Below are 26,269 nucleotides of genomic sequence, written 5' to 3' on the forward strand. Positions count from 1 at the left end.
ATAAATAAATAAATAAATAAATATGCCTTTTTTAATGATCTGAATAACACGAAACTTCGCTCTGTGATTTTTTAGTAAAACATGTCTTGGGCCATTGTAAAATGTATTTGTAATTTGATGTCAATTTAGGGCGGGAGGTGCGCGCTCTGGGTTAACTTGGTGGCTGCGTGAATTATATGTTTATGAACGCATCTATAATTATTTAATTTAATTATAATACATTTCCATTCAACTTCTGTTACTTCACACACTACTGCTTGTTTTGTTTGCTCGTGGTTACGGGTCAAGATCGGGACGCACTGGTAGCCATTGTTTAAACAACTGTAGCCTAGTCAATACATTACTCCATCTGGGGGGTTGGTGGGTGGGGAGTGGACTGTGTGGGTAAGGGGGAGAATATGCTAATTTACATGCTACTGGTGTTGGCCTTAAGTCCCATCAACTTGCTATACTCGGTTAATAGCACCACCAGAATCGCTTACTAACCAACCAGCAAGTGTACTTTAGTCCGGCACTTAGTACAGGACTAAACTAAACTTCTCGATCAGTGTATATACATGGATAAATGGGGTAAATACCTAAGTGTACACATAAATACATCATAAATGGGCCAAAGCTCTTGATGTAAACATCCCCGTGGCTATTATTGTAATTAGGCAGTAATGTGGAGATTTACGCCTCCTGCGAACAGGCCATACTTTCATGTTTGCATATATACTAAAACGAATACACTCAAAGACTGTCCTTCTCTCAATCAGTTTAAGAGAAAAACTAAGTACTACTTAATCAATTCCATGTAACCTACCTTACATGCTAAATGTCTTGCTATTATCAAACAATATTTATTATTGACCAACTTGTATAACTGCTGATATCTGTCATGTATAAACCTTGAGAAAATAGTAGATATACTAATATAATTATTAATAATTATATTAAATGGAGTGCCTCAAGGCACTCCACTTACAACATTTGAAGTCTGAAGTCAACATATGACGTCTGAAGTTGACTCTTCAGACGTCATAAAAAGAAAGGTGAAACGCCATGCAACCTCTGAAGAGTCAGCTAACACAACACTTATTCCTCCTATTAGACTGTTTTACAGGAACTTCTTTTCGACGGCTCATAAAACGGAGGAAAGTGTCCTGAAAGATATTAATAGGAACGTTATCCCTACAGACAAAAATCAGAAAATACAATTGACAATTTACTACAAAAAAAAACCGGCCAACCTACTCATGAAAAACTCACCAGGCACCAAACAGAACGCCTTAAAGGAAACCAACGTCGTCTATGCCTTCACATGCCCACTTGGGGACTGTCAGCCCCAAAGAACTCAGTATATAGGCAAGACAACAACGTCTCTTTCTAGGCGATTAACTATGCACAAACAACAGGGCTCCATCAAGGAACATATAATCTCTTCTCACAACCAGACCATCACCAGAAAAATCTTAACAAGCAACACAGAAATCATCGATAAATACAGGGATAGTAGGAGACTCGACATCAGCGAGGCACTACACATCAAAAAGTCAACACCAGCAATCAACAGCCAACTAATGCACAACTATATTCTACCCACTTCAAGACCCCAAACCAGCAAAGAAGTAGCAAAAGAAAGTATGGGCCAATAGGCCTTCTGCAGTTACTTCCATTCTTATGTTCTCATATTCAAGTTATACCCATTGTTTCGTGTTCTGTCTTGTGTCTGTCATAAGTTTGTTCACCTCACCCAAAACTTTTGTACCATATATATATATATATATATATATATATATATATATATATATATATATATATTATTAAATATGACCGAAAAAGTAAGATTAATAATTCTAACACGAATTTTCTCAATCTTTCGTACATTTCTTTTCACTGTTGGAGGTAAATCAAAAATCAATTCTCCAAAATTCATTTTTATTTCTAGTCTGACGCGACACGAGCGCGTTTCGTAAAACTTATTACATTTTCAAAGACTTTAGTTCACAAATACACAACTGAATAGAACTTACGCATCTCCGATTTTATATCTACATTTGAGTGAGGTGGAAGGGGTGATGTGGCATTAACACAAGACAGAACAAGAGGTGGCATTAATAGGGTATTAATTTCATCAACACAAGACAGAACAAGAAGTGGTATTAATAGGGTATTAATTTCATCAACACAAGACAGAACACGAAACAATGGGTATTGGATTGTTTCGTGTTCTGTCTTGTGTTGATGAAATTAATACCCTATTAATACCACCTCTGGTCTTTCTTTTGCTACTTCCCCTTTCCCCCCTGGCCCTCGCTGTGGCATTGACCTCATTAGTTTCTTTGACAAGGTAACTATCAGGGGAAAGCGCCAAGCCATTACGACTATATAGCATTGGGAAGGGGGTCAGGATAAGGATTTGGGATGGGACGAGGGAAAAGGAATGGTGGCCCAACCATTTGAACGGTCGGGGATTGAACTCCGACCTGCATGAAGCGAGACCGTCGCTCTACCGTCCAGCCCAAGTAGTAAGGTCAGTTTCTTTGACAAGTTTGTCAATTCTAACTCTAGTACTCTTTCGGACCTGTCTGCCTTTAGAGGGGCCCTTATCCCCGGTCTTGACAGCTTGTTTTCTAAAAATCACCACCTTCCTCGTCGCTTCCAGCTTGCCCTTGCCTCCCTGAAATCTAACAACTCTATTCTTATCCTTCCTTCCGACAAAGGCAGTTCGGTGGTTGTCCTTGACCGTGAGGACTACCTCCAGAAAGCAGATATCTTGCTCTCTGACTCCCACACATATGCTCCCCTGACATCTAACCCTTTGGATCGCCTCAAAACTTCCTTTAACCGCAAACTAAGACAGCTCTCTAGTCTTTGTCCTCTTAACTTCGATCTCATTAAACGTTTCCGTGTCATCTGCCCTTCTCTTCCTTATTTCTTTGGTCTACCTAAGACTCATAAACCTGGTGATCCTCTTCGTCCTATCATTTCTTCACGGGGCTCTGTCGGCTATCCTCTTGCCTCGCTAATACTCTGACGCCTTACCTTGGCACTTTTTCTCCTGCCCACCTTCGTCACTCTCAGGACTTCATAGAAAGACTGCACCTGCAGCCCTCCAGTAAGATGTTTAGTCTTAATGTCGACTCTGTTTACTAACGTTCCCCTTGATGACGTTCTCTCTTTCCTTAGACAGAAGGCGACTGAGGGCATTCTTCCTCTCCCGCTTCCCACTGACGTTTTCCACGAACTCATTAGATTCTATGTTGACTTTTAACTCTTTCTCTTTTAATGGTAAATACTTCTCTCAAACTTTCGGTGTCGCTATGGTTGCCCCTCTCTTCCCTGTTCTTGCCAATCTCGACATGGAATACTTCAAAACTGTTCTTCTTCCTTTTATTGATAGTCGTCCCTCTCTCTGGCTTCGCTATGTTGATGACATTTTTGCTTTATGGCCTCATGACCTTAATCTTTTCCAGCCTTTCCTCTCCTCTCTTAATTAACAATTTAGCGCCTTCCATGCATTTCAAAGCTGAATGGGGATCTGATTCCCTCCTTCCTTTTCTTGACGTTCACGTTCACAGTTCTGTGTTCGGGTTCTCTTTGTCTACCACAGACCTATGCACAGTGGCATGTACATTCTCTTCTTTTCCTACCATCCTCCTTCTGTTAAGAAAAGTGTCCTCGTCTCTCTCTTCCTCCGCGCTCTATACGCATCAGCGACCCTCAGTTTCTTGATTCTCTAATTTCCTTTATCTACAAATCATACTCTCGCCTTGGTTACCCTTTACGTTTTATCAACTGTGCTTCTTCTCAAGCTAAATGTAATTTCTTTCATCCTAAACCTTCTTCCAACACTGGTAACACTGTGCTATGCCTTCCCTTCATATCTGAACTCAAAACTTTTACCAATACCTTTCGTCCTCTTGACATAAGGCTCGCCTTTCGACAAGCTAACACACTTCGTAGCAATTTAGTTCACACTGCTCTTCCTGCTTCTAATGCTGCTGGTGTCTACTCCATTTCCTGTTCGTCTTGTCCTCTCCAATACTTTGGCGAAACTGACGGTACACTTAATGACAGACTTAAGGAACACAAAAGAAGTGTTAAGTCTGCAAACACAAACAATGCATGTGTCATGTTAGGGATTCTAATCATCCTATTGATTGGTCTTCATCCAAAATAATCTTTCCTGCCTCTACTTTACACAGACGCCGTCTTGTTGAATCCGCTCTGATACACAATGTACCCAACATGAACCTGAGTCCTGGCTTTGTTGCTGTTGACTCTTCCCTTTCACAGTATAAGCTCAAATGTTCTAAACTTTCTAACAAACGTGACCTAACATAAGCTTACCTTTGCTTTTATCTTTCTTTCTTTTTCTTTCTCCTGTTTTCTCTTACGATCCCTTTCTTATTCCTATTATTACCCCCTTCATTACACCTTACCTTCTGTACCTGTTGCCTTGCTGTTTTTTCCTCTAATATTTCCTTCTCCTCACCTCTCTCTTGCCTATTTATTGCCCTTACCTCCTTCCTCTCGACGTGCTATATTGAAGCTTATATGGAGATCCAACTTGTACATACCAGGGCTCACATTAAAGCTGTTGTTACAATGTTTGATCGTTAATGTGAGCCCTGGTATGTACAAGTTGGATCCCCATATAAGCTTCAATGTAGCACGTCAATACAATATAGCATCCATTTAACCTGTTTGGCACTTATATATATCTTCCAGTTATGGGTATTAAGAGGAGCTGCCTCGTATCGGCAAATTTTGTATTTTGCCCGAAACGCATTGCGAAATAGTGGCTTTAGGCATTGTATGTACTAGCTCTATCTATATATCAATCCATTAATGTAACATCACTTGTATGTATGTACCTTACCTGAATAAACATATTTATATTTATTTATTTATAAAAGGCCTTTTGCAGTTACCTTCTTTCTTATGTTTCCTTTCCTTCGCCTTTTCTTGTTATACACACTTGGATCAGTGTTTTTGTGATCGTTGTTGCATATTAGTATATTTTGGTAGCAGTCTTTCTTGTAAACATATGTTGTTGAATATGACCGAAAAGGTAAGATTATTAATTCTAACACGAATCTTCTCAATATTTCTTACGTTTTCTTCACTGTCGAGGGTAATTGAAAAATTAACTCTCCAAAGTTAATTTTTACATTTTTATTTATGGTCTGATACCTAAAAGCGTTTCGTAAGACTTCGCACATTTTCAAAGACTAATTTTTATGTACTCCATTTCATGCTTATATTTGTTTTTGGGTGAGGTGATAGGATACAAATGTATTTGGGTGAGGTGACAGGATACAAATGTTTTTGGGTGAGGTGACAGGATACAAATGTTTTTGGGTGAGGTGACAGGATACAAATGTTTTTGGGTGAGGTGACAGGATACAAATGTTTTTGGGTGAGGTGACAGGATACAAATGTTTTTGGGTGAGGTGACAGGATACAAATCAGTGGGAAAAAACAGCACATGAAACAATGGGTATATAACCAGGGTATACATTTTATCTGCTTGCTTCTGTGCTGGTTTGGGGTCTTGAAGTGGGTAGAATGTAATTATGTGTTAATTGGCTGTTGATTGTTGGTTTTGGCTTTTTGATGTGTAGGGCCTCGATGATGTCGAGTCTCCTACTATCGCTATATCTATCGATGATTTCTGTGTTGTTTGTTAAGATTTCTCGGGTGATGGTCTGGATGTGAGAGGAGATTATATGTTCCTTGATGGAGCTCTGTTGTTTGTGCATTGTTAATCGCCTAGAAAGAGACGTTGTTGTCTTGCCTATACACTGAGATCTTTGGGGCTGACAGTCCCCAAGTGGGTTCCGGGGATCGAACCCGGAACCTCAGAACTACGAACCCGAAGCGCTGTCCACTCAGCTGTCAGGCCCCTAAGGCCTGACAGCTGGCCTCCAGGGTAGAGTATGTATAATGATGTAGTTGTAGTATGTTATCGGTAAGTCTCGTTTGATGAGATGGATGACAAATATATATGCTATAAGTACGTTGACTGGAGAGCCAACGGCAGCGCCCGACCAGGAAACTGCAACAATAGACAAGCAAACAGCGCTGAGCCTGGGTGAGCTAACGGGGTTGTTGGCGTGTTCTGAATAACGAGGTCGGGCGAGGGAGGGAGGGAGGGAGGGAGGGAGGGAGAGGAGAAGTGAGGAGGCGGGGGGGGGGGGGTGTAAGAAGAAGCCCAGTTACCTTTTAAAATAAAAGCCTTGCCAGTCTTCATCGGGAAAAGGCTTCACTAACACAAAGAGGAAATAAGACGGTTGATAACGGCTTTAACGGACATAACGGCCGCGCGAAAATACTGTCTTATTTATGTAGGTGGCAACCGCGAGGCGCACCTTGAGGTCTGGTCGACCAACACTCTTGGCCAGTGATACTCAACACCTGTGTGTGGGAGGTGCTCGCAGGACGCTCTTGCAGCATCCCTCTTCCGTTTTCTCAGGGACATCACGTGAGATATCTGGTGACGCGGCTGGCTTTCAGGTCTGAATGCGTTCAAGGAATACTGAGTGTGTTGTGGAGGCGCTGGAGTGTTGTGTGGGGAAAAGTGTGTATTCAGGAGCCCCCCCGAGACACTGATATCAGGAGAGCATGTAGGCGGCGCTGAAGATTGAGACCTGCTGACTGTACCACAAGACTGTACACACAATTTTGTGTGCGAGAGGTTGGTTTGGTCACAAGTGTCAGTCCAGGAGCTGCCTCTCTCCTGCTGCAGTCGGAGGGAACGAGAAGCCCGTGTGATGAGCGGGTGACCTCGGGAGACTTGAGCGCCTCCGTCAGCATGCCAGACGAGAGCTGCCGCCTCCTGCGGGTCAGGTTATCCTCGGGTCAGGCGCCATGGCGCTGCTGTCATCCTGCCTCTGCTGCAGCCTCCTGCTGGGCTCCATCATCGGTGGCGTCTACACTGCTGTGAGTACCTTACCTCCCACACTCTCTCTCCTGGCATGTTGTGTCTTTACTGTTATGGTGCCACACACTGGTGCCACACTGGTGGTACCACACTGGTGGTGCCACACACTGGTGCCACACTGGTGGTACCACACTGGTGGTGCCACACACGGGCCACACTGGGGCCACACAGTGGTGCCACACTGGGGCCACACAGGTGGTGCCACACTGCTGGTGCCACACAGGTGGTGCCACACAGTGGTGCCACACTGGTGGTGCCACACTGGTGGTGCCACACTGGTGGTGCCACACTGGTGGTGCCACACAGTGGTGCCACACAGTGGTGCCACACTGGTGGTGCCACACAGTGGTGCCACACTGGTGGTGCCATACTGATGGTGCCACACAGTGGTGCCACACAGTGGTGCCACACTGGTGGTGCCACACAGTGGTGCCACACTGCTGGTGCCACACAGGTGGTGCCACACAGTGGTGCCACACTGGTGGTGCCACACTGGTGGTGCCACACTGGTGGTGCCACACAGTGGTGCCACACTGCTGGTGCCACACAGGTGGTGCCACACTGGTGGTGCCACACAGTGGTGCCACACTGGTGGTGCCACACAGTGGTGCTACACAAGTGTCATACAATAGTGCCACCCAACGATGCTACCTTTTGGAACTTTTCGTCCCCTCTTCGTTATCTCTCCTGAATTCTGGAGAACGTAGTCATGTTGACGCTCGCACCTTTCCTCTCATGGTCTTCGTTTCTCCTCCTCTTTTGTTTATATAGAGCTGACATGGAGGGTTCTTGATGACCTCTATAACAGTGACCATTTCCTCATCATCATAACCTTTTCTTTCCGCTCTTCTCTATCATTCCCCATGGTCTATCATTCTCATCATGGTCGCGGGTTGAAAAAGCTGATTGAAGTCAATTCAGTCATCATGCTACTCTCTATGTAGCGTGGTAAGTGAATAGATTCAAGCCCTGCCACTCCCTTAAGCCCTCCTTTTTCACCATAACTTATTCGACGCTGCCCTCCACTCTATTCCTCGTTATTCCTCTTGTGACATGCGAAAGTGCGTTTCCTGGTGGAATTTGGATTGTGCTCGGGCTGTGTGTTGTAAGCGTGCAGCCTGGAAAAGACACCGACGCCAACAGATACCCGATTCAATAATTTTGTTTCAGAAAGCTAGTGTAGTGGCTCCTAGGACCATCTGTATGGTTAAGCATGAGAACTGGAAAATCTTGTACCACCATTACAGCTGACACCCCTCTCCCTGATGAAGAGAATCCGTAAGATTGCAGGTAAATTTGTTGCAGAATCTCGTCTGCCCTTCACCTGCATGGTTCTGTTGTGGCAGATCCGGTCTTGGCCACAAACAAACTGGGGTTCGCACTTTTCAACAGTTAGCTCTGGTACTCATCTTTCTCCTACTTTCCTTATTCGTAAACTCCTTATCAAATCCCGACTTTAGCACCCACCTTCAGCTCCCCTATAACGACCTTTTTTTTCTTTTTGATCTCCAGTCTGCGCCAACACTCTACAGTTCTATAGCGGCGGGCTCAGACGGCATTCATTATGAGATGCTCCGTCATCTCCCTCAGTGCACTTTTCAGTATTTGCTGAGTATATCCGTATTTGGGAGACGTCGTCAGTCCCCGAGGACTGGCTTTAGGTGGTTGTTTTTCTATTTAGAAACCCGGTACTCAAGGGACTTTCCCTAAGGATTTTCATCTCATTGCCCTGAAAACTTGCATTTGTAGTTTCAGTCTCACTCTTATCGGGGTGATGACGCTCATTTCCTCCAACGACAGCGTCAACTTGTGAGTGATGCCGTGTCAACCTGAGCCACCGATCATGGCTTCAGATTCTCTGCAACCAAGACTTGTGCTAAGACTTTTACTCAGAAGCAAGTCGTTCTCCGTCCACCATTCTCACTCTGTGGTAGTCCTATTTTGTATAAAGGTTCTACTAAACGTTTGGGGTAGATCTTCGACTCCCATTTCCCTTGGTCATCTTAGATATCTTACCTCAGAGATAAATGCTCTAAGGCCCTCATCTCACTACAATTCTTGTCTCATATCCTTGGGAGATGATCGATGCTCACACTCCTATCTGCACTCCTCTCTTGTGCTGTTTAAACTTGATTATGGTTGTCTCGCCTACTCCTCCTCCTCTCCTTTCAACTCTTCATTATCCTGATGCTCTGCACTACATCGGTAACGCCTCAGTGCTGGTGCCTGCCCTTCATCCCCAACCCTAAGCCTGTATGTGTATGTTGAAACAGGAGTCGTGTCTCTACAGGATCGTCGTGATCTTACTGCCTTCGCTATTGTATGTTGTCCCTGGAACCTCCTCACTCTCGCCTATACCATGTTTTGACTGTTACCCCTCATGTGGGTCCTGTTACTTTCACCACTTTCCATTTTCTGTATGTATGTCTCACTTGCAAGATTCCCTCTCGGTTCACGTTAGCAATATATATAATATGTCCTCGTTTTTTCTTTCTTCACTCCCTTGGAGGGTCCCACTTGGAAAGTTTTGCAAGACCTTGACCCACATGGTAAAGGCTTCTACTCATCCTACGGTTATGAAACGCCTTTTTCTTGAACACACTTCTTCACGCTCACACTCCATTTCCGTCTTCACTGCTGGGTCTATGTCTGCCGACGGTGCAGGCTACTCTGCTGTGTTTCCTGACCACACCAAACATGAAGGCGGTGCTGCCCGCCTCCCGAGACTAGCATCTTCATGGCAGAACTTTATGCGGTCTTGATCACCTGCCTTCCCGACGTCAACGTTCCTTCATCATTGTGGTTGACTCCCGCAGTGCCCTCGTGACCTCTGGAGTCATTTAACCCTACACATCCCGTGGTGGTAGAAATTCAACACTGGCTGTTTCTTATCTCCATCAGATTTTAGACAGTCGAGTTTTGCTGGGTTTCCCGCCATTTTGGTATTATCTTAAATGAACGTGCAGACATTGTCTCTAAGGAAGCTATCTGCATTTATCCCATTTCCAAAATGGTGTTTCTTATTCAAAGTTCTACCCAGTCATTCATTCCTCAATCCTAGACTGCTGGCCCCCAAGACCGTATTACTGACCCCGCCCAAGATGCTACCCCACAACAAGCTGACTAATTCTTGATAACCTTCTTACTGCTTTCAACAGAGGAACAGGCCCATTAGGTGAAAGGAAATGTGCCCAACCATTTCAGTCCCGCCCAGCATTCGAACCCGGAATTCTCGATTGTGCGTCGAGGAGGAACCCGAGGTTACCACCTGGCCCGGTAAAGATGGCGAGGTAACACGCTGGGTCTAACTAAATCATTACCGGAGAGACGTACACAACGTACACGACCTGTGGACCTGAGGACAACGGGTTGAGCCCACCACCACCACCGTCGCCCTGCAGCACTCATACAATGTTGCAACATGACCCACCGGCGGCAACCTGAGAGACGTCTCTCACACATCTGGAAAGTGTACATTGTGAGCCAGAACTTAAAAGCAACACAATTGAGGAACTAATGGACCAAGTCAACTGAGATGCAAAGTGGCGGAAGAGAGAGTCACACAAAGGGAAAGATAGTGGGAAGGACTATAATAACCCGGAGTTCAATAGACAGTGAGCCATGGTTCAATAGACAGTGAACCATAGTTCACAATAGACAGTGAACCATAGTTCACAATAGACAGCGGTAAGGAGCGAACACGGACAGCATTAAGGAGTGGAGGAAACCCACAGACCAGTGGATAGAAGGAAATGTAATAGATGCATCAGGCCTGGGAACAAATACATAAACAAACGAAGAGTGTCGGAAAGAAACACTGACAATGATATTGCTTCTAACGCAAAGAAACAACCAAAACTCCTACAGTCATTTAACAAGAACATTATGGTGAGCGACCAGGTGATAAGTTACATAAACCGGGAGGTGAATATATAGAAAAAGATAAAGAGGTCTGCGAGGAACTGACTATCAACTTGCGTGGAGTGCCCACAGGTTGCGTGGAGTGCCCACAGGTTGCGTGGAGTGCCCACAAGTTGCGTGGAGTGCCCACAAGTTGCGTGGAGTGCCCACAAGTTGCGTGGAGTGCCCACAGGTTGTGTGGAGTGTCCACAAGTTGCGTGGAGTGCCCACAGGTTGCGTGGAGTGCCCACAGGTTGCGTGGAGTGCCCAGAAGTTGCGTGGAGTGCCCACAGGTTGCGTGGAGTGCCCACAGGTTGCGTGGAGTGCCCACAGGTTGCGTGGAGTGCCCACAAGTTGCGTGGAGTGCCCACAAGTTGCGTGGAGTGCCCACAGGTTGCGTGGAGTGCCCACAAGTTGCGTGGAGTGCACACAGGTTGCGTGGAGTGCCCACAGGTTGCGTGGAGTGTCCACAACTGCTCCAAATACTACAAGAGGGGGTGACCCAAGATGAGAGACTGGTAAATATTGGAGCACCATCACAGGATGTCTGGAAACGACAGCATCACAAGACTAAAGCTGTTGACCAGACAACATATCACCGTGAGTGGTAACAGAGGTACCCACCGGCCTTGTGGTTACTTTGTGTAGCTTCCGGGGATCAACAAGGCCCGTGGTCCGGTCTCCGACCAGGCCTCCCGGTTTGTCATCCGGTCAACAAGGCTGTTGGACGCGGGTGCTCGCAGCCTGACGTATGAATCACAGCCTGGTTGATCAAGTAGCACAGGCCCTCAGCACTGGTGGTGCCCAGCCAGTTGGACGGTGGGGAATTGAACGCCGACCTGCATGAAGCGAGACCGTCGCTCTACCGTCCAGCCCAAGTGGTTGGGCAAGGTGCCGGAGGTCCCTGTCTATAGGGGCGGGTGTACACAGGAGTCAAGACCCCACTTCATCACCAGGGGAAGTGACTACAGAGTCCACAGTAAGGATACTAGATAGCAGTGACGGGGAGCAGTGACATGGTGCAGTGACGGGGAGCAGTGACATAGTGCAGTGACGGGGAGCAGTGACATGGTGCAGTGACGGGGTGCAGTGACGGAGAGCAGTGACGGGGAGCAGTGACGGGGAGCAGTGACGGGGAACAGTGACAGGGTGCAGTGACGGGGAACAGTGACAGGGTGCAGTGACGGGGAGCAGTGACGGGGAACAGTGACAGGGTGCCGTGACGGGGAACAGTGACGGGGAACAGTGACGGGGAACAGTGACGGGGAACAGTGACTGGGAACAGTGACGGGGAACAGTGACGGGGAGCAGTGACGGGGAACAGTGACGGGGAACAGTGACGGGGAGCAGTGACGGGGAGCAGTGACGGAGAGCAGTGACGGAGAACAGTGACGGGGAGCAGTGACGGGGAACAGTGACGGGGAGCAGTGACGGAGAGCAGTGACGGAGAACAGTGACTGAGAACAGTGACGGGGAGTAGTGACGGGGAACAGTGACGGAGAGCAGTGACGGGGAGTAGTGACGGAGAACAGTGACGGGGAACAGTGACGGGGAACAGTGACGGGGAGTAGTGACGGAGAACAGTGACGGGGAGCAGTGACGGAGAACAGTGACTGAGAACAGTGACGGGGTGTCGCCGCTGGAACTCTACCAGGCACTGCTCCTCGTCTTCCCCCGTGACAGATGTATAAAATATATGTCAGGTGTATGTGTCAGACGTATCGAGTCAGGTGTAAGAAATAGGTTTACAGGCCAAGTGTAAATGGAAGGTGTAATCAATAGGTTAATAACACAGGTGTCGGAAAGAGACTTACGAATCAGGGGCCAGATTCACGAAGCAGTTACGCAAGTACTTACGAACCTGTACATCTTTCCTCAATTTTTGACGGCTTTGGTTACATTTATTAAACAGTTTACAAGCATGAAAACTTCCCAATCAACTGTTGTTGTTATAAACAGCCTCCTGGTGCTTCGGAGCTCATTGACTGTTTAATAATTGTAAAACAAAGCCGCCAAAGATTGAGAAAAGATATACAGGACCTAGATTCAGGAAGCTCTGTGTATTTCTTCGTAAGTGGGTTTGCTACGAAGGTTCCTAAGTGCGCCCTAAGAAGATGCTTAGGTGCGATTCAATAAGGTATACTTAGGAAGAAAATTGTTGGTTCACCTGCGTGCCGATAGAGGTCACTACTGTGTTTCGTTTGGCCAATCAGAGAGCAGCAACATTCTTCATATTGAAGATTTAGCGCTGGCATATCGGAGCTCTACTGCCTCCTATTTACGTCGAATTTTCTTATAAAATTAGTATATTTCGAAATAAAACAATGTTTTTTCAACTTCTACAGCCAGCACCGACATTGTAGTAAACAAATATGTTACATTTGTTGTTTACCTACGTAATTCGAAGAGATACTGTGTAGCTGTCCTTGTTGCTCGGAAGATGCGCTGACAATTATTGTATATATTTACTGAATTTACCCAAGGGCCACTAACTATCTAGTGGCCTCGAAGAGGACAGAAAGCCGGCGGCTTGTTAAAGGGCCCGCCAATTGTCTTAATGATATTTTTTAGCTGGAATTTGGCATTTACGGCTTCAGCGGGTAGGCGGTTCCATGGGTTTATAGCCCTCTTGGTGGAAAAAAACATATGTTTTCAGTCCTACTTGAGAGAACATACTCTCCAACACTATATATGTGATTGTCCTGTTATCAGTGACTTCATACCAAATGGTATGAGGTATTTTGAGCTCTGTAATTACTTCATACACTCAGGAATATTGGAAGATATTCTTGTGCTGCACCCAGATTTTGCCAGTGGAGGCTAATAGATCAGCATTAAGTATTTTGTTCTCTCCTAATTCCATGTATGACTGGCCATCCTGTGAGGTGAGGATGTTGGGTGAGCTGGTAGCTGGTTTTTGATCTACACTGTGTGGTCCTTTATACAGAATAGGAAAGCAGCACATTGCTATGTATACCTAAACATGTTTAAAAATACATTGTTTGAGAGGAGTTTTGTAGAAACTGGTAAGAGTAATTATAATATAATGTTTCCATGATTCAGTGCTTACCTCTTGTGAAAATTGCTTAGAGTTGTTTAGTCAGAGTTGATTTGTTTTTTGTATTGAGGCTGGTATTTTCTAAATTGATTCCATGTACAGTATGTCTAACCATCCTGTGAGATGGGAGTATTAGATAAACTTATAGCTAGTTTTTTATCTACACTGTGTAATATTCCATATAGAATAGGGTAGCAGCACATTGCTGTGTATACCTAATCTTCTTAATAAAAAAAATCAGTAATAAAGATTTTAAATTATAGTTTGTATTACTGTATTACAAATACAGTACTGTATTATCCTTATTAAATCATGTTGACCATGGATCATTAAGATCTCATGTTGATATGTAATACAAGTCATATTTCTTTTGAACTGCTAATCCATGCTAATCATTCATTAAATTGTGCATTATGTCTCAATTTTTCACTTCCTTGGATATACTGTGCAGTACAAAAAGATCTGCATCATCTGCAAAAACTGCATCAATATTTTTACAGCTGACAGGATTTGTTTTACCATACAGGTGCATTATTTGTTTAAAAAAATTTGGTTTATTGTTACACACAATGGTGCTACATAGCCTTCCCAGCTTGGTGCCTTCTTTTAATACTTACTGATTAAAAAATAAATAATAAATACATTTTATTCAGGAAAAGTACATACAGTTGATTTACAAACATAATGTTGGATTTATAGACAGAGCTAGTACATACAATACCTAAAGCCACTAATACTCATAGCATTTCGGGCAAGGTGTGGGGGAAAAAACACAGACTAAAACTTAGTAATCGGGATTAGGTATAAATTGTGTTGAAAGAAGGAATAAAAAATACAAAAAGGGGGGGTTAGCATAGCATAACTCAGCAATTGCACATGTTGGTGAACAGCGTTGTTTAAAAAATAGCAAGACATGGGTTGACATTTAGGAGGTAAGTTAGGTTACATGGAGTTAATTAGGCAGTACTTGGTTTAACTCTTAAACTGGTTGAGAGAGGTACAGCCTTTGACATGATTCGGGAGGTCATTCCACATTCTGGGTCCCTTGATTTGTAGAGCACTTCTAGTTTGGTTACACACAGCCAAATTGAGTAACAGGACGAGGTCTTGGACACAAATTTGTTCCATGCTAAATGTAGAGGAATCAGCTGAGTATTCCTCAAATAAAATAAGTTGCCTCAGCTTATAAGGTAAATAAAATAAGCATTTCTCAAATAAGTAGCTGCCTCACCTCACTGCCTTACTGCTACATAGCCTTCCCGGCATGGTGCCTTCTTTTGATAATTACTTGTTCCACACCCAAATTGTATAACAGGAAGAGGTTTTGGACCCCTACTTCCCTCTCTCTTTTTTAATAATCTACAGTATATAGTCATAATTATAGCTTTAAGTATTCAATGAATAAAGTTTGTGACATTTTTACCCTTCTCCTTACCTAACATCATTTGTGCAGCATATTTTTATTTTATGTCTCACCCAGATTTAATTTCAAAATAAAACCAAACTAAATAAATTAGAAATGGGTATGTATAGCTAAGGTACACCCTTACTATTAGGTGAACAGGGGCATTTGGTGATAGTAAATGATCCCATCAGGCAGGGCTCATCACCTTCTCTCATATTTCATGTTCACCAGTGTTTATTTACTTAATAACTACTGGTATAATATCTTGCTATTATAAAACTAATTCTACTATCATCAAACACATATTTACTTCAAGTTTCAAGCAGAGAATGCATATATAACTAACACGAAGGACTCCTCTTCACTAGATTCACCAGCTATAATATTTTGGTCATGTTCCAATATCATAAATCGATCCCAGTGTTATGTAGTAGAGAAAAAATGACTTATATCCAGTTTACGTAAAGCTACGAGTGGTCGAAACCACACTTAAATCCCGGAATGAACTTACTAAGGTTTTTCCACTTAGGGTAGCTCTTTGAATACGGACGTAGCCGCCACGAAGGCGCTAAGAAGGAATTCGTTCTTAGCTAAGAGGAAAAACCTTCGTAAGTACCTTCCTGAATCCGGCCCCAGGTTCGTAAGTGCTTCCGTAACTGCTTCATGAATCTGGCCCCAGGTGTCTGAGTCAGATGTGCGAGTCAGATGTATGAATAAGGTATATATTTACTATTTTCTCAGTCCCCACTAACGTCCCATTACCATTAAAACATACACCATTAATAGTAACGTTGTGAGGGTCTCTGGGGAGGTGGGTGGAGGAAAGGGCTGGGGGGCGGGTGTGGTGAGTCAGCCATAAGGGTCAATATTGCTGGCTCAGTGCTGGGGAAAGTCGACCCTTTCTCCGGCTGCTAACATGTCATTATATCGTTATTGTGATCACCTGTAGTTATTGCCAGCCCGTCTCCCGCCTGTTACAGTGACAGAGAAGCATGGGGGGGGGGGAGACTGGGAAGTCAGCTCCCGGGCCTGACTCGTAGAATTCAATATTAATATTCTCCGCGGAGACTTCACAGTCTCCGTGATGTAGTGGTAAGACACTCGCCTGGCGTTCCGCGAGCGCTTTGTCATGGGTTCATATCCTGGCCGGGGAGGATTTACTGGGCGCAAATCTTTAACTGTTGCCTCTGTTTAACGCAACAGTAAAATGTGTACTTGGTTGTAACAACGATTCTTCGCGGCGGGGATCGTATTCCAGGGACCTGCCCGAAACGCTACGCGTACTAGTGGCTGTACAAGAATGTAACAACTCTTGTACATATCTCAAAAAAAAAAAAAAATATATATATATATATATATATATATATATATATATATATATATATATATATATATATATATATATATATATATATATATATATGTAAAGTACCAGTAGCGCGAGCACTCAGCGTAATATGGAGAAAGAGCCTGGATACAGGGGAGATACCAGCAGCACTTAAATCTGCAGATATAGCTCCTCTGCACAAGGGGGGTAGTAAAGCTTTGACAAAAAATTATAGACCAGTTGCAATGACATCACACATAATAAAAAGAGAGATTTTTTTGAGTGATTAGGGATCAAAGCGTTTTTGAAAGAGTGATTAGGAATCAAATTTCTAGTTTTATGGAAAATAATGAGCTACACAACCCAGGACAACATGGATTTAGAGCGGGAAGATCCTGTCTGTCACAGTTACTCAATCACTGACAAAAACACAGAAGCTTTAGAAGAAAAGCAAAATGCAGATATTGTATACACAGACTTGGCAAAGGCATTCGACAAATGTGACCATGGAGTGATAGCACACAAAATGAGGTCAATGGGAATAACTGGTAAAGTAGGGCGCTGGATACTCGATTTCCTGTCGAACAGAACACAAAGAGTAACAGTCAGTCAAATAAAATCGAGTCCAAGCGAACTTAAAAGCTCTGTATCTCAAGGTACAGTCCTTGCACCACTGCTTTTCCGTATTCTCACATAAGATATAGACAAAAATACAAGTCACAGCTTCGTGTCATCCTTTGCAGATGACACAAAAATCAGCATGAAAATTACCTCTGTTGAAGACATTGAAAAACTACAAGCAGATATTAACAAAGTTTTCGATTGGCAGCAGAAAATAACATGATGTTTAACAGTGATAAATTCAAGGTACTCAGGTATGGCAAAAGTGAGGATCTGAAACATAATACAAGGTACAAAACACAATCGAATCTGCCCATAGTAGGAAAACAGCATGTCAAGGATTTGGGAATAATGATGTCCGACGACCTAACGTTTAGGTAACATAACCAAGCAAATATTGCGTCAGCCAGAAAAATGAGAGGATAGATTACGAGAACTTTCAAATCCAGGGATCCCATCACAATGGTGGTACTTTTCAAATCACTTGTGCTGTCTCGTCTCGAGTACTGCTCAGTGTTCGCTTCCCCCTTCAGAGCAGAAGAGACTGCTGAAATAGAGGGAATACAGAGAACATATACGGCATGCATAGGTGCTTTATCTCGTCATAGACGAGATAAAGCACCTAAATTATTGGGATCGTCTCAAAGCTCTCCAAATGTACTCACTAGAAAGGAGACGAGAGAGATATCAAATAATATACATGTGGAAAATACTGGAGGGCCAGGTCCCAAATCTACACAGTAAAATAACAACATACTGGAGTGAACGATATGGAAGAAAAATGCAGAATAGAACCAGTGAAGAGCAGAGGTGCCATTGACACAATCAGAGAACACTGTATAAACATCAGAGGTCCACGGTTGTTCAACATTCTCCCAGCGAGCATAAGAAATATTGCCAGAACAACCGTGGACATTTTCAAGAGAAAACTAGATTTTTTCTTAAGAAAAGTGCCGGACCAACCGGGCGGTGGTGGATATATGGGCTTCCAGGCTGCTCCAAGCAACAGCCTGGTGGACCAAACTCTCACAAGTCAAGCCTGGCCTCGGGCCGGGCTTGGGGAGTAGAAGAACTCCCAGAACCCCATCAACCAGGTATGAAGGAGATAAAAACATGTTAATCACCTTCTGTGGTTACGTGCTCAATAACACTAGTTTCTACAGCAGCTGTCTTACCCTCTCAAAGTAGGAGAGATATAAATGTTTGTGTGTATATATAATCTGTATCCATAATGTGTAAACTGGTCAGAATTGCATTTTACATTTGTAAACGTACATTAACGACTCTATGTAAAAAAAACACGTCGAATACTGTTTATGTAGGACAGACGTAAGTCTGTGTATTTATGTACATATGTATGTAGATTAGACTAGCATTTTAAAATACTTACAATCACCTTCTGTGGTTGATTGTTCAATAAAACACTGAACTATATGTTTACCAGATTTCTATATCTCTAAACCCTCTCAATAGAGGACAGAAGAATATGTATATATGCTGGTTAGCATTGTAAATGTGTGGCCAAGTCTGTGGTAGAAAAATAATAATACGAAATTTGAAGGTTAAGATATTTGGATAAATTTGTGTTGGTATTCCCATCTTTTGTGCATATGTCACCTTATGTAACTGTGTTTGTCTTTCACTATCATGCTTAAATCTATATTGTTTGCTGATGATACTACCCTCATCTACTCATACCCCAACCCCGCACATACTAAATAATGTTGTGAATAATGAATTAAAGATGTCCACTTATGGATGTCAACCAACAAACACTAAACATAGAAAAGACCTACTACATCTTATTTGGAAGCAAATCAACAAATGCAATTCAGTTTCAGATAGACAATGTTAACATCAACAATAAAAATGATGGAAAGTTCCTTGGCTTATACTTAGACAAGAGACTCAACTTCAGCACCCACATACAACACATAATTAAGAAAGTCTCTAAAACAGTTGGTATACTCTCTAAGATAAGATATTATGTGCCCTACTCTGCTCTCCTTTCACTCTATTATGCACTTATCTATCCCTATCTTACTTATGGTATCTGTGCATGGGGTTCAATCTCTGCAAACTACCTCAAGCCCATCATCACCCAGCAGAAATCTGCTCTCAGGACAATAACAAACTCTGCTTTCAGACAAAACACAGCTTCCCTGTTTAAATCCTTAAAGATGCTAAACATAAATTCACTCGACACATTCTCTTGTGCCAATAAAACCCTTTTCTTAAGTGCAAACCCTGTTCTGAAAATCTTCTGGACAGATGTAATAGAACACATGCCCACCACACCAGACATAATATCTCTTTGATATCCCCAGAATTAAACTTAATCTGTTTAAACACTCTATGCAAATAAAGGAAGCTAGTCTATGGAACTCACTGTCTAACGAATTGAAAAGCTGTTCAACTTTTGCCTTATTCAAAAATAAAACCAAAAAGTATCTAATTTCATCTTTGTTTCCTACTTTGTGCTTTAAACTCGCTCACTATCCAGTGCGAGTTTATCCTCTGCATCTGTATCCACTGTGTCTGTATCTTATGCTACCCAATCCCCTCAATATATACAAATCTAAGCCATATAACTTTACCATTGTATTCAATGATATCATCTTATATCATGGTTGTTATATTGAACACATATCGTGTGCTACGCAATCCCCCAATATATATGCTTAAGCCTTACAACTTTACCATTAAATATTGCTGTTATCTTATATGTGCTATCAGTGTGCTTTAATGTGCCTACTAATCTTTGTCATATCAATCAAGCTATCAATGTTATCAATCAAAGCTTTTAATGTGCTTTAATGTACTTTAATATGCCTACTAATCTCTCTCAAACTTTCTTACAATGTCCCTATTAACATTTTATAAATTTTGCTAGAAATTACCAACTTAATATTATCTGTTAGATTAAGGACCTGCCCAAAACGCTGCGCGTACTAGTGGCTTTACAAGAATGTAAACACATCATGTTATGTACTCTCATAAAACCCAATGTAACTTCTTGTATATATATAAATAAAGAAATTAATTAATATCCGGTGTTTGTTCTTCCAGATGGTGTACCTCGTGGCCTTCATCATCTCTGTTTGGTGGATTGTTGAGGCTGAAGGTGAGTGTGTGTGTGTGTGGTGGATTGTTGAAGCTGAAGGTGAGTGTGTGTGTGTGTGGTGGATTGTTGAAGCTGAAGGTGAGTGTGGGTGTGTGTGGTGGATTGTTGAAGCTGAAGGTGAGTGTGTGTGTGTGTGGTGGATTGTTGAAGCTGAAGGTGAGTGTGTATGTGTGGTGGATTGTTGAAGCTGAAGGTGAGTGTGTGTGTGTGGTGGATTGTTGAAGCTGAAGGTGAGTGTGGGTGTGTGTGGTGGATTGTTGAAGCTGAAGGTGAGTGTGTGTGTGTGGTGGATTGTTGAAGCTGATGGTGAGTGTGTGTGTGTGTGGTGGATTGTTGAAGCTGAAGGTGAGTGTGGGTGTGTGTGGTGGATTGTTGAAGCTGAAGGTGAGTGTGTGTGTGTGTGGTGGATTGTTGAAGCTGAAGGTGAGTGTGTGTGTGTGGTGGATTGTTGAAGCTGAAGGTGAGTGTGGGTGTGTGTGGTGGATTGTTGAAGCTGAAGGTGAGTGTGTGTGTGTGTGGTGGATTGTTGAAGCTGAAGGTGAGTGTGGGTGTGTGTGGTGGATTGTTGAAGCTGAAGGTGAGTGTGGGTGTGTGTGGTGGATTGTTGAAGCTGAAGGTGAGTGTGTAATGATTAAAGCATCTATCATCATTTCCATTTCTTTACTAGTTAACACCGCCGGACTAGCGTTAAAGGGCTCTAATTGTGTGTGATAAACAATGTCCTCGCCCTGATGTCTCGACAATTCTCATCAATTCCCATATTTCTTCTTAATTTTCCAGCCCGTCCTTATAAACAAAAGCTGAAGTCCATTCCATGCACCCGCCAAACCCACTGTTTACGAATGAAAAACGGTTTACACACCACTCACAACTGTTGACGTTCGAACACTTCCAGAACAAGTGCTTCACTGACGAATTTTGTTCGAATCACAACGCTATAAATGCTTCACCCACGTACTACAAATACAAATAATCGCCAACAGAAACTAAACACCTAACCTAACTTAAGCAATGCCTAAATATGCACAATATGCTAATATGTAAGAATATTGATTTATATTTGAGAAAATTCCTGTTTTGAATGGACAGCATGTTACCATTGATGTGTCTTTGGGGTCACCACCCCTGGTGCTCCACAGTGTCACCACCCCTGGTGCACCACAGTGTCACCACCCCTGGTGCTCCACAGGGTCACCACCCCTGGTGTTCCACAGGGTCACCACCCCTGGTGCTCCACAGTGTCACCACCCCTGGTGCACCACAGGGTCACCACCCCTGGTGCTCCACAGGGTCACCACCCCTGGTGTTCCACAGGGTCACCACCCCTGGTGCTCCACAGTGTCACCACCCCTGGTGCTCCACAGTGTCACCACCCCTGGTGCTCCAGAGTGTCACCACCCCTGGTGCTCCACAGTGTCACCACCCCTGGTGCTCCACAGTGTCACCACCCCTGGTGCTCCAGAGTGTCACCACCCCTGGTGCTCCACAGTGTCACCACCCCTGGTGCTCCACAGGGTCACCACCCCTGGTGTTCCACAGTGTCACCACCCCTGGTGTTCACAGGGTCACCACCCCTGGTGTTCCACAGTGTCACCACCCCTGGTGTTCACAGGGTCACCACCCCTGGTGTTCACAGGGTCACCACCCCTGGTGTTCACAGGGTCACCACCCCTGGTGTTCCACAGGGTCACCACCCCTGGTGTTCCACAGTGTCACCACCCCTGGTGTTCACAGGGTCACCACCCCTGGTGTTCACAGGGTCACCACCCCTGGTGTTCACAGGGTCACCACCCCTGGTGTTCCACAGTGTCACCACCCCTGGTGCTCCACAGTGTCACCACCCCTGGTGTTCACAGGGTCACCACCCCTGGTGTTCACAGGGTCACCACCCCTGGTGTTCCACAGTGTCACCACCCCTGGTGTTCACAGGGTCACCACCCCTGGTGCTCCACAGGGTCACCACCCCTGGTGTTCCACAGTGTCACCACCCCTGGTGTTCCACAGTGTCACCACCCCTGGTGCTCCACAGTGTCACCACCCCTGGTGCTCCACAGTGTCACCACCCCTGGTGCTCCACAGTGTCACCACCCCTGGTGCTCCACAGTGTCACCACCCCTGGTGCTCCACAGGGTCACCACCCCTGGTGTTCCACAGTGTCACCACCCCTGGTGCTCCACAGGGTCACCACCCCTAGTGCTCCACAGTGTCACCACCCCTGGTGTTCCACAGTGTCACCACCCCTGGTGTTCCACAGTGTCACCACCCCTGGTGTTCCACAGTGTCACCACCCCTGGTGTTCCACAGTGTCACCACCCCTGGTGTTCACAGGGTCACCACCCCTGGTGCTCCACAGGGTCACCACCCCTGGTGTTCCACAGTGTCACCACCCCTGGTGTTCCACAGTGTCACCACCCCTGGTGCTCCACAGTGTCACCACCCCTGGTGCTCCACAGTGTCACCACCCCTGGTGCTCCACAGTGTCACCACCCCTGGTGCTCCACAGTGTCACCACCCCTGGTGCTCCACAGGGTCACCACCCCTGGTGCTCCACAGGGTCACCACCCCTGGTGCACCACAGTGTCACCACCCCTGGTGCACCACAGGGTCACCACCCCTGGTGCACCACAGGGTCACCACCCCTGGTGCACCACAGGGTCACCACCCCTGGTGCTCCACAGGGTCACCACCCCTGGTGCTCCACAGGGTCACCACCCCTGGTGCACCACAGTGTCACCACCCCTGGTGCACCACAGGGTCACCACCCCTGGTGCACCACAGGGTCACCACCCCTGGTGCTCCACAGTGTCACCACCCCTGGTGTTCCACAGTGTCACCACCCCTGGTGTTCCACAGTGTCACCACCCCTGGTGTTCCACAGGGTCACCACCCCTGGTGTTCCACAGTGTCACCACCCCTGGTGTTCCACAGGGTCACCACCCCTGGTGTTCCACAGTGTCACCACCCCTGGTGCTCCACAGGGTCACCACCCCTGGTGTTCCACAGTGTCACCACCCCTGGTGCACCACAGTGTCACCACCCCTGGTGCTCCACAGGGTCACCACCCCTGGTGCTCCACAGTGTCACCACCCCTGGTGCACCACAGTGTCACCACCCCTGGTGCTCCACAGGGTCACCACCCCTGGTGCTCCACAGGGTCACCACCCCTGGTGCACCACAGTGTCACCACCCCTGGTGCTCCACAGTGTCACCACCCCTGGTGCTCCACAGGGTCACCACCCCTGGTGCACCACAGTGTCACCACCCCTGGTGCTCCACAGTGTCACCACCCCTGGTGCTCCACAGGGTCACCACCCCTGGTGCACCACAGTGTCACCACCCCTGGTGCTCCACAGGGTCACCACCCCTGGTGCTCCACAGTGTCACCACCCCTGGTGCTCCACAGTGTCACCACCCCTGGTGTTCCACAGTGTCACCACCCCTGGTGCTCCACAGGGTCACCACCCCTGGTGCTCCACAGGGTCACCACCCCTGGTGCTCCACAGGGTCACCACCCCTGGTGCTCCACAGGGTCACCACCCCTGGTGCTCCACAGGGTCACCACCCCTGGTGCTCCACAGGGTCACCACCCCTGGTCCATTCCTTGTCTTTTATATGATTTTCCTGAATGGATGGTGGCAGCAAACCATCTTACTTTCTTCTCTAGTAATTTCCTCCTTGATTTCAGTCTCTTCCTTTCATTCCAAACTTTCCTTTTTCCTGACCACACCTCCCTCACCCCTCCCTCACACCTCACCCATCCCTCACCCCTCCCTCACACCTCACCCCTCCCTCACACCTCTCTATCTCCCTTAGCCTATGCCCATCACCTTCATTTTTCAGTTCTTTCCATATTCTGTACGTTACATTGTTAAGTGTTCTTGGTACAGTGTTCCTGGTACAGTGTTCATGACATCCTCTCGGCTCCTTACTCCCTCCCCTTACATAAGCTAGGCGTAGCTGCAAAACAATTGCAGCTGACCCTTATGCAGGTGACTCCTGAGATTAACAATATTGCACCTCATCCCTAAGACTTCCCCACGCCGACACACACCTCACCCTCGGGTCATCCCAGCCACTGATGACCTCATTATAACGCCACAAACACTCCCACAACCAGACCCTTCGCCCAGGTTTGTTTATGATCCCCTCATTACCTTAACGACCACTACACAACACACTACAACGCCACACTCACACCATATACTCCACAACACCGAGCACCCAAATACCACTATACTACACCACACATGGTATCACTCTATTAATGACGCCTAGGCACAACTCCACACGCTCTACCCATGGCTACCAACACCAATAATATGACTCTGATGAAGTCCTTAGATGTAGCTTCACCAGAAGCCTTTGTTTCATGCCTTCGGTTGTTTGTTTGAATTGCTAAACACTCGCGATGCCTTGGAACACTTGGTTTATAAATTCGGATCCTTGGTCCGAAACAAGCGGTTGAGGACCCCCAAACCTGGATAACACCCGTTCCACCATGGCCTGGGTCGATACTTCCTCTGCTGACTTAGAACGGAGTGCACTCACCACAGTGAACCGTGTGAGTGTATCCACTGTTACAAATATGTATCTAGCCCCAGAATGAGCTTGTGGTAGCGGCTCAATGAGATCTATGTGTACTCTCTTGAGGGGAGTACTCACATCCGGCCACCTACGCAAAGGTTCCGCCCCCAACCTATGTGCCTTGTACCTCAGACAACTGCCACAAGAGGCGACATAGACCTTGATATCTTTACCCATGGATGGCCAGTAGAACCTTGGACGTGCCCTCTGCAACGTCTTCGACACCCCCCCCCCCCCTCATGTTTTGGTGCTGGGATGTTATGACACAGATACATTGCAGTCCTCTGGAACTCCGGTGTCAAGACTGCCTGGTATACTGGTTCACACCGTATACCCGAGGCCCTACCAACATGATACAACACCTCATCTTCAATCACAAACTCATCCACTGGTGCTGGAAGTGACTTCCTCAACTCCGCACGCTGACCCCTCAAAAACTTCCTAACCTCCCCCCACAGGGGGTGACCTTCCTGACTCCGTATCAACTCCCTCACATTCCACGACACCTCTTCTTCCCCACTTTCACTCACCACTGCTACATTGTGACACCTTGACAACGCGTCAGCGACCACATTGCTTTTTACTGGTACATGTTCAAAGTTGGCAATGTTAGACTCTGAGAGCGAGGTGACCCACCGTGCCAACCGCTGACATGCTTCCTTGGACTCAAACACATACTTAAGAGGTTTGTGATCGCTTCTGAGCCACATCTCATGGTCTAGCAAGATGTACCGGTTCCGTTGTAATGTGAATGTGATCACTAGCGCATGCCTCTCAAGTGTACTATAGTTCCTCTTTGCAGGACATTGTAATCGTAAACAAAACGTCATTCATCACTTTCCACACTGTCTCCACACCTTCCTGTGCTGCATCTATGGCCTCATCACCTGGCCACACCACCTGGCCACACGCTCACCACACCACTTTACGACCTACGCACTGGTTCACACACAGCTGGCCAATCACACTGGCCCACAGGCCGCTATGTCCTCAGGCACTGACAGTGTCACAACTGCACTGGTTACACATCTTAATTCTTGCTCCATTGTCCATTTAGCTTAATCTGAATAAAGTGATTATTAAACGTGTTGCCTGGCCTCGTGGGTAACAAGTGTTGCCTGGCCTCGTGGGTAACAAGTGTTGCCTGGCCTCGTGGGTAACAAGTGTTGCCTGGCCTCGTGGGTAACAAGTGTTGCCTGGCCTCGTGGGTAACAAGTGTTGCCTGGCCTCGTGGGTAACAAGTGTTGCCTGGCCTCGTGGGTAACAAGTGTTGCCTGGCCTCGTGGGTAACGGGATCAACAGCAGGTGTGAATCAAGAC

General features: G+C 45.7%; 1 protein-coding gene across 2 annotated transcripts in view; it reads left to right on the plus strand.

Moving 5' to 3' along the window:
• Nucleotides 1–6,383: 6,383 nt before the first annotated feature.
• Rcd6 (Reduction in Cnn dots 6) overlaps nt 6,384–26,269 on the plus strand; it is a 42,380-nt gene continuing 22,494 nt past the window's right edge. Inside the window, exons 1-2 of one of the 2 annotated variants that reach the window (XM_069302540.1) lie at nt 6,384–6,930; nt 20,312–20,366. In XM_069302540.1, the coding sequence (XP_069158641.1) occupies nt 6,859–6,930; nt 20,312–20,366 (127 nt within the window). In that variant the 5' untranslated portion in view covers nt 6,384–6,858. The remainder of the gene's footprint in view (nt 6,931–20,311; nt 20,367–26,269) is intronic. The other variant, XM_069302539.1, reaches the window with a different exon arrangement.

The sequence above is a fragment of the Procambarus clarkii genome, chromosome 48 (assembly GCF_040958095.1).
Source record: "Procambarus clarkii isolate CNS0578487 chromosome 48, FALCON_Pclarkii_2.0, whole genome shotgun sequence".
Classification (NCBI taxonomy): Eukaryota; Metazoa; Arthropoda; class Malacostraca; order Decapoda; family Cambaridae; genus Procambarus; species Procambarus clarkii.